This window comes from Centroberyx gerrardi, chromosome 11 (genome assembly GCF_048128805.1).
Source record: "Centroberyx gerrardi isolate f3 chromosome 11, fCenGer3.hap1.cur.20231027, whole genome shotgun sequence".
Lineage (NCBI taxonomy): Eukaryota > Metazoa > Chordata > Actinopteri > Beryciformes > Berycidae > Centroberyx > Centroberyx gerrardi.
In genome coordinates, this window is record NC_136007.1 from 24872762 (window position 1) to 24882874 (window position 10113).

At 39.9% G+C, this 10113-nt stretch overlaps 1 protein-coding gene across 1 annotated transcript; it reads right to left on the reverse strand.

The window, feature by feature from the left end:
* Positions 1-2713: 2713 nt before the first annotated feature.
* On the reverse strand, positions 2714-7811 carry nccrp1 (P1, F-box associated domain containing). The gene is made up of 6 exons (XM_071906181.2): positions 7595-7811; positions 5215-5295; positions 5023-5119; positions 4339-4434; positions 3208-3346; positions 2714-3117 (listed from the first exon to the last, which is right to left on the reverse strand). Exons 1-6 carry the CDS (start codon positions 7734-7736, stop codon positions 2971-2973), a joined length of 702 nt encoding a protein of 233 aa, XP_071762282.1. The 5' UTR covers positions 7737-7811; the 3' UTR covers positions 2714-2970.
* Between the last annotated feature and the right edge of the window lie 2302 nt (positions 7812-10113).

Genomic DNA, 10113 nt, shown 5'->3' on the forward strand with positions numbered 1-10113 from the left:
ATATCATGTGCGTAATCAAACACAATGGATTGGCACTGGGGGTGTATCCTGCAGTCAGCGCCTCATGTCTCATACATCATCAACTCTGAACAGGCTCATGGGCAGCCAGACACAAGAGATGGCTGAGCGGGATACAGTACATAGCACCGCAATCTGCTAAATGAACGATGTTTTTATGCCTGTTAAATGTCAACTCTGAAGTTCAGCCAATTTCAGGAAACGTCAACGAGGAAGCAGATGAGAGATCTTTCACTGAATAAAATCAATAAGAGGCCCTCTAAGTGTCCAGCAGGAACACACACAGACATCAATACACACTGATGGGAATTACTACGAATAGCAACTGGAGTGAAAAGACTAGGAAGCTTTTCGTAGTGTTTGCAGTGGAACTACAGAAAACGTGGCTACATCATGGAAGTTTAAAGAGAAAGTTGGGCAATTCACAGCTACAATAAATGCAGGATGAGGGCTGCAAATCTACCTTGAGGCTGTGAATGAAGAAACACGTCAACAGACCTTGATGGGATGAGATGAAAGAAATCTGGTATAATAACCAAGGTAAATGGATGCAAGAATCTATAGTGTATTTATTATTCATCATTAAGAAAGCCTTGTGGACAACACATAAACTTAGAGGATGAAATCTAAAAAATTAAATATTGACTTAAATTGTAGCCTAAAAAATGCCACACCTATAAACTATAACCACATCTGGAAAAACTTTGGGATGCACCGCACAAAGGGCCTCTATCATAAACTTTATATTAATTCATTTAAAATCAATCACTTCATAGACAATCAAAGAAAAAGGCTATTGATCTACACCTCAATATGAGCCGTCAGGAGATATGAGGTGACAAGATATAGGCCTAGTATCAGCTTTATCTGTAAGGTATAAGTGCAGGTATTACTATTATGAATTAAACTCCCACAACACATCACATCTCAAGTGTATGAATACTCTTAAGCCTTTGGCCCTTGAGGGGTTTCCAGGCGGTCCCTAGCAAAAATGAAGAATAGTTTTCTTTCCCTATAATTTTACTATCAGGTTAGAATATATTAGAATGGGTATTTTCATCATTAGTTTCACTGCCCTCTTCCCTCTCACAGTATAGACAGCTATGCAATTCCAGGCTAAATCATAACTTACAACAAAAATCCTCTTAGATAGGGTTCTTTGGGACAAACTCGTATCAAGTGGGGCTCCCTGGCCTTAATGCATATCTATGTAGAAGTCTTTGACATGGAATAAGTTTGGGAGCCCCAGCTGTAAGTTATTCTGTCATTACACTGATGCAGAACAGTCAGAGCGTCGACAATGCACTTAACTAGTTCATATCTATAAGTTTAGACCTATTTTACGCTATTTTATTTGCATTCTATCGGATAAATCAAAACCACAGATGGTGAGTCGCGGATAGCAGTCCACCCCAAAATGCCTTAGCTTAACCGACGCACCTGTTACTTCCTTCCTCCCTTAACATCGCCTCTTACCTTTTGGCTTATGGCACAGCTCCACCGCAGGCTGGCATTGCTTCTGAAACTCTGGAAACAGACCCCTGGTAAGACTATCCCCGTCTCGACACACAGCTGGACTCACAGAGTGAACTTTCCCGTTAACTCACATTCCCGTGAACTAACGGTGATGCTGGGAGTCCATGCGGTGGATCACACGCTGCCTTCAAGGACTCGTCGTAAGCTCCTACGTCCGACTTTAACGAAGTCGTAAACACGACTTGTCGGCGCATTCGAGTGCTTTTGGTCGGAAATAATAACGAAATAGTCGTATAGGTAGTTTGTGTGGTGGCTGTTGTTTTATTTTAGATATCATTTCGAAATATTTTACAGAAATGTACACATCTCGGCTATAAACCCACTTTCCCAGTCGTGTTTGGGTCCTTTATGTATGCACTACTCATCCTAGATATTTTCGACAGCACCCGAAGGCAGCACACGCAGGGGAAACTGCGCAACCGCCAAGCTGACCGTCTTTTCATTGGTGCCAAATGGACCGCCTTGTAAGAGCGCACAGTAGAACATGCGAGGAATTTAGGAATGTGGACAGATTTGTCTTGTTACAAATTACGGAAAAATAATACATGACCGAATAAACCTGCTGTAAACTATCTTTACACAACTTGAACCCAGTTTTGTGGAGAGTTGGCATAGTTTAGGGTTGTTTTTAAAGGGGAATTCCACTGAAATTTACTTTTAGGTTATTATTCTAAAGAAGATATTTTCTTAAACTTTACCAATACTGCTTCTTGTTGTTCCATTATTTTTCAGTCATTAGTTTTCAGGACTGGCTCCTCCTGTTAAGGGCCCCAGGGCAACAACTGCCACACTGCCAGCACTCACCATTCAACCCCATAGATTGTGTATCTGTCTTGTCATGAATCCGTCCAGTCAAGTACCAAACCCGTTAGACAGGTTAGGCAAACAATACTAAACATTGCTCAATGTTCAACTATTGAAGATAGCAATGTCAAGGAAAATGCAATCCCATGACATCATTGCATTGCCTGAGACGGGTGAAAGAAACTTTTTTAGGTTTCACTGTCTAAGTGAAATGTCTAAAATTGTGAAATAAGAAAATTATAGATGTTTTATAATTGCACAATAGTGTACAGTCCCTGAAGATCAACAAACCTACACTGCTGATTGTGTATTGGGATAGTTGTGAAGAAAGAAATGATGAACATCGCTGCAAAAAGGCAGCTTTTTTTCCTTTATTTTCAAAATGACCAAAAGTAAATGCAAAAAAAAAACGAAGAAAAAAAAATCAAATTAGACAATCAGCATTCTAAAGCAAAGTAAATGATGATGTTGATGTTGATTGGTCACAGTCTGTAATGACCGTAAATGCACTGAACCAAATTAAACATAATCATTCCAAAAGCAAATATGTGTTGATTGGGTTGAGTGCGATGACCACTGCGTCTGCATTAAGGTTTGCCAGCAGGGTTCGGCCTAGCGGCTGGATCTGGTTGGTCTGACGATCACTGAGCTGCCGGTGAACAGCGTGGGGAAAAACTCCACCATGAACTGGTTCTTCAGGCGGTGCAGGAAGTGGACGTACCTCACCCCGGGTCCGTAGCCAGAGAACACATGTGACACCTACAGGCCGGCAGAGAGACATACAGTGAATTTCAGAGCACAGTGTTTTCCATACAGGCAGATTCACTGTCAAAGGTCTCGGTAGCGTACCTCCTTCCAGGTGTGTGAGTAAGTGCTGCGGTCCTCGGTGGGGTTGGCGGTGTGTTCTGAGATCACCGTCTTTTTGTCAGCGCCCAGCAGCTTCACACGCAGCTGGTAGATGCACTCGTGCAGCTGGCTCTCCTCATACCTGACAAAACACAGGTTCATTCAGGAGGGCCATACAACAAGAGAATTACCTGTAATTTTGTGATTTTATGAAGAGATGTTTATGAGTTGCCGGGGAACCCATCACTATGACATTTGATATGTAGGAGGATCTCTATTTGGAGTAAACTCCCCATGCAAATCCATCCAAAAGGGGGGTCAAATCGCAACACTTTGAATGTAGCCAAACCCCGAAATATTAACACAAATGTATATTGATACGATCATAAAACACTGAGGTTGACCTTTGATTGTCATTCCCAACGTCACAGTTTTGTGTCTAGCAGAGTCAGAGCCCCATCAACTGACAGACGTTTTGAAATTTTAAATTGAATTATCTCATCCTTCTGTACAAATCAGTGTTAGGATTTTCAAAATCATGCACGAAAACGATAGTTAGAATTCTATCTGACACCTTCAGCCTGTTTGCCTTCTCTTCAACCCCCAAAATCCATTGGCTTTTCTAGTGCTACAAGATTATTCACTGTTTTATTGATTAAGGACATTTGTTGATGAATCCCCTTAACGTAATGTCAAAGGGGATTTGCACTATGTGGCTAAGATAAAATACTGGATGTAATTAATGAGTTAGTCTGTGCTCTCTCTTCCTATTGACTCAAAGGAGGCTCACGTGTGTGTGTGTGTGTGTGTGTGTTTGTGTGTGTGTGTGAGTGCAACTAGTGGGTTGGTATTGCTACCCAATCATAGTAAAGTTTGTATAGCTGTAGCCATTTTCTGCATATCTTCACATACATACAAGCTGATAATAAATGCCCACCCACGCCCAAACCATCCCAGCATTTATATGTGGCAAACCTACATGACACACATACAAATGCACAGGCTGTATACTGTACATGGTGTCTTGCATCACGTCGACACATTGTGCCAACAGAGTTGATAAGGCCACAGTGATAAGTAATCACAAACGCTCTGCTATCTGTGGGGTGTGGGGGGGCAGGGGGTGTAACCCACCAGTCTTGGATGACTATGTCAGGTTGAAAATCATCCAGCAGCTCTTCCCACAGTCCCTCTGCCTTCAGGTCCACAAGCTGCTCCATGGAAAACCAGCTGAGGGCAGAGAAGAAGACAAGAGTGAAACGAAACCCCTGAGAAACGCCCAAAAAGCACATGTGCTTTTTGGGCACATTTTGGGCACATGTGCTTTGGGCACATGTGCTTTTTGGACATATGTTCATTTTCATATGTGAACAATTTTTTCATGTTGCATTCTGACATCACGTGACAGTTTTTAGTTAAGATGTGAAAATTTCAATTTATAGGTTTTTTTCAACATGAACTTTTTTTTTTCACATTTTCACCTGCCATTACATATTCGTTTCACATGTGAAAACTTCAATTTCACATGCAAAGCGTCAATTCCCAGGTGCAAATGTCATTTTCACACAGGAAACGGGGAAATTTCACTTGTTCACATATAAAAACCAACACATGTCCAAAAAGCACATGTGTTTTGAATTCAGGTGTTGGTTTTCACATGTGACTTTTTTTTGGTTTTTTTGTACAGGTGGTGAAGAAGGTGCAGAGGGGCTGCTGTGGCTTGTGCTCCGGAAAGCTGGGTGGTGGAAGCAGATACTTACTGGTAATCCCCGTTATAAGCAGGTGTGTGGTTGATGTCTGATGCCAGGTAACACTCACCTGTACTGGGGCAGCTGGCAGACAACGACGCCTGGTGGGATGCCGCTTGTGTCTTCGGGGAGGTCTTCCCTGCTGGTTGTCCAGCCGGTGAAGTCGCCTGGGGGTCAAGGGATCAGTCAGATTGATGGATCGCTTTAACAAACTTCATTTCTTTTTCCATTGTCAGACATACTGTTCTCTCCTCTGTCTCACCTTCGGGTTCAAAACGCGGTGGTTCATCTCTGGGCACATCGGTCACCTCGGGTTCAGGGGGGGGAGTGTCCTTACTCAACCCTGTATAGGAAATGAGACAAAGGCACAACTGTAAAAAACACCACACCTACTGTAACCACCATAATCCCACTGTACATACCACAAAACCAAAGAGTATATCTTTCTGACAGGATCATTGGGTGTGTCTCTTTAAAAAAATCACATGATATTTTTTAGTATTAGTCACCAGCACAGCATACGTGCATTTTGGGATGCTCTTTAGCCTCTGATAAGCTTATATGGTCCCATTGGAAAGAAAACCTTCTTAGAAACTTTACATTTATATTTTTTCACACAGATGAACAGAGGTCACTGGAGCTCTCAGACATCACTGCATCCAAATTTATTCACCTATTTTCATTTATTCTTGCCTATATTGCCATGTGAGATTTCCAAGACACATAGGGCATAAAAAGACCCCGCATCCGCCGTCCTGCCAGAAACATACAGGATAGTTTTGGTTTTGTGATGCATAAGCCTTATCATTCATTGGTAATTTGTTGCTTTTTCTCATAAAGAACAACTTGACTAACATCTTGCCAACAGTTTCATGGAAAAGGTCAAAATATGGTCCTGATGCAAAAGCAGTTGAAAATCCCTGTCCCAGCAGCTATTCTAAGATGTAGCCAGTGATGTGGTGGAGGGTTAGGGTTAGGTTAGGGTTCTATTTATTTCATATATTTCAATATTTTAGATTTTTCAGCAAACAAACATTTTTAATAAAAACTTTAGATGTTGATATTTGCTGTGGGTGAATACAATGAAAGCTTTTTTGTTTTTTTTTATTTTACAATGTGCAATTTAATTTATAGGCCAGGAATTGGGTTTGGCATCAGAATATTGTAATTTATTGTAATTTTTTATTTGTTATCATTTTATTATTACTACTATTATTAATTGTGCAGCCCCAGTTGCCACTGGCCTTTCATCTGTGTCGGAGTAAATAGTGTGTCAAACGAAAAGCAATGGAGGAAAACTCTCAGGTAAGTGCACACTTAGATCTGTATTGAACATTGAACGCCCCTCTGGATAAGTATTGAACAGTTAAACCTGACCAGGATCAGTACTGACCGCTGAAATCCCTTCAGGATCAGTATTAAGCTCTGAAACACCTTTGGGATCAGTAGCCTACTGAACATTGGAACTCCCTCAGGATCAGTTAGACAGCAGACACCATTCATTTACGCCTGCAGAAAAGGTGTTCATTGGAGTCAAGGGTTAAAGAATACATGAAAAAAGGGAAGTATTGGCCATCTAGACACCACACCTTGAATATTGAAACCTCCTCAGGATAAATGAAAACTCTTCAGGATGAGACTTGAATTTCAAAACTTCCTCAGGATATTGCAAAACTTGAAAAAAAAAACCTCTGGATCAGTATTGAACATTAAAAACCCATCTGGATAAGTACTGGACATTAAAACCCAGTCTGGATCAGTATTAAACATTAAAACCCAGTCTGGATCAGTATTAAACATTAAAACCCAGTCTGGATCAGTATTAAACATTAAAACCCCTCTGGATTAGTACTGAACATTAAAAACCCATCTGGATAAGTACTGGACATTAAAACCCAGTCTGGATCAGTATTAAACATTAAAACCCAGTCTGGATCAGTATTAAACATTAAAACCCAGTCTGGATCAGTATTAAACATTAAAACCCCTCTGGATTAGTACTGAACATTAAAAACCCATCTGGATAAGTATTGGCCATTAAAGCCCAGTCTGGATCAATATTAAACATTAAAACCCAGTCTGGATCAGTATTAAACATTAAAACCCAGTCTGGATCAGTATTAAACATTAAAACCCCTCTGGATTAGTACTGAACATTAAAACCCCATCTGGATAAGTACTGGACATTAAAACCCAGTCTGGATCAGTATTAAACATTAAAACCCAGTCTGGATCAGTATTAAACATTAAAACCCAGTCTGGATCAGTATTAAACATTAAAACCCCTCTGGATTAGTACTGAACATTAAAACCCCATCTGGATAAGTACTGGACATTAAAACCCAGTCTGGATCAGTATTAAACATTAAAACCCAGTCTGGATCAGTATTAAACATTAAAACCCAGTCTGGATCAGTATTAAACATTAAAACCCCTCTGGATTAGTACTGAACATTAAAAACCCATCTGGATAAGTATTGGCCATTAAAGCCCAGTCTGGATCAATATTAAACATTAAAACCCAGTCTGGATCTGTATTAAACATTAAAACCCCTCTAGATTAGTACTGAACATTAAAACCCAGTCTGGATCAGTACTGAACCCCCTCAGCCATGTGTGTTATTGTAATAGTGGTGTAGTACCGTGAGGCGAAGGGTTCCTCAGTAAATTTCTTCCCAGCGGCTTGGCTTCATAGACGGACTTCCAGTCCAGGCGGTCGGGCATCGGGGCGCCCTGCAGACTCCACTCCGCCTCGCATCTCTTCTTCCAGTCAACAGCGGACATGGTGCGGACAGATGCCGTTTACTTTTACACACATTCGACCAGGAAGTCTTTACGGTGTTTTATTATAGTCGATAGTCTACGCCCCACCCTGGTGTTGCAACGCAATGCAATGCACCCTGCTCCCTGACTTGTTAAAGTTACAGTTGTTAAATTGTCGTTACTGTTACTAATAGTGGGGGGAAACAACCTGTCGACACCAGTTTGTGGTCTGGATTGGTAACGATTTAGAAATTTGCACGTTTTTCAGTACGTTTTTCTAGTGAAGAAAGAAAGAAAGAAAGAAAGAAAGAAAGAACAGAAAAAAGACAACAACAACAATAATAATCATAATCATAATAATAATATCACAATAATAATAGTAATAATATTTCCACTGAATGTCATCTATGTGCACATATTTTTTGTTGGCAATTTGTGTATATTTCGACATGAATGTCTAAACATATTTAGAAATGCATGTGAAATGTAGCATTATTATTATTATTATTATTATTATTATTATTAGTGGTAGTAGTAGTAGTTGTATATGTTTGTTTGTTTGTTTATTTGTTTAGCGGTGTGTGCATGGAAAATAGTGAGTTTGAAATAAATGAGCTAATTACTATAACTCAAACTCACACAGTATTGTGAATAGCCTACTAACTGATGCCCCTTAACTACCTGATCAAAATGATAGTACCAATGATTCCAGGCAGTCAAGCAAAATGTAAAGAAAGGGACAATATATGTTTAGTTTAGACAAAAGAGTGACAGGAGGAATAAGCCTCTGGGAAATAAATCACTTGTTTTCCATGCAGTGAGAGGGTTTTATTAGGCAGCAGTGGCAGTATGTCTAGTCTCTCAGCTTGTATTCTGTTCTTTTTCCCAGCACTTTGCCCTTATATGATCTTTCTATAAGCTACTCAGAAATACAGTAAGAGCTCTATGGCCTTGACCTTTGCACTCTTTGGGTGGATCTTGGTTGAATCTTATTCTCCTGTTGTACTCATTATGAGCTGCAATGGATATGAGTGTCAGCAAAATACAAGATGCAAATGTAAATGTTTCCAAGTGAAACAGTTGAGACATTACAACTGACCCTGAAATGAAGTAAACAGGCTATCTCTGGCTTCACCTGCTGGAATGAATAATAATAATGTGACACTAAATTGATCCCTGTTGGGAAACTCACTCTCTCTCTCTCTCTCTCTCTCTCTCTCTCTCTCTCTCTCTCTCTCCACAGGGAGGTCAGAGGTCAGGGTCAGATACAGAGCAGCAGTCCTGTAACCAATAGGCAGTTTAGTTTTTTAAACTCAACTCGATTTTTATTGAGAACTCACAGATTAACAATGAATATACAAAAGAGTATACAAAAAAGAGCAACAAAGCAGATAGTTATTGTTATTTACCCAAAAACCGTATATTCTGTACACAGTGAATATCTTAAAGGCTTTTCTGTTATGAGAATCAGAAATAATGATGATAAAAATAGTATTTTGCTCATAGGATAATGAGATTAATGAAGAAATACAGATTTGCTTTTTTTACTCAAACTAGCAAAACCAAAGAACAAGTTTAAGAACAAAAATCAGCAAGCAGAAGACACACAACCACAGACATTTTCTTCCAGGATCTATGAGTATACAGGACCAAAATAAATGAGTCATTGTTTCCATGTGGCTATTCCTGAATGTACAACTTGCATCATTAATGTTTTTACATTTTCTCAATAAATATTTGAAAGGGTCTAACTACTGATGAAATAGACATGATGTTTTGGTTCTGTGAGATTTTGTATTATAAATTGCATGTCATATTCATGTGAAAGCAAGGTTTAGTGTAGAGATGAAGAAACAGTAACATTGCTTTAGTATCTGGTATACAGTACATTGCTTTGAAGTATTGGCAGGCTGGAGGTGTCCCACTCAAACAGTCAACTTTCTTCATATGTCATCTTTATTATATCACACACACTGAATAGAACATAAATCTACATCCTAAAACTATAGTCTAAGTTATAACTCCACTTGTAACTGTATGTAGCCTACCAAGGAAAAGGATGTAGGTCTAGACAGCAAACTGCATTTCCTACCATTCAAGGATGAGTTTCCCAACAAATAGCAAATGGCAGGATTGTCAGAGGGAACTTGACAAAAGAAAGACCAAACAATGCCATAGGCTGAGGGTGAGCAATAAGTCCCAGTAAAGTCCCTCTGATTTTTCCCAGTTAAAATGTACTGAGCAACACATTTTGGGAGGGTTTGTACTTGAGCAGCAGACCATTGATTATTTTCCTCCACAGTGCCCAGGCCACTTCTCCCCACAACAGCCTCATGTGTCATCAGTTTATCCACCAGACTGCACCGCAAAGAGCTCTGGGATAGCTCACAAAGAGATG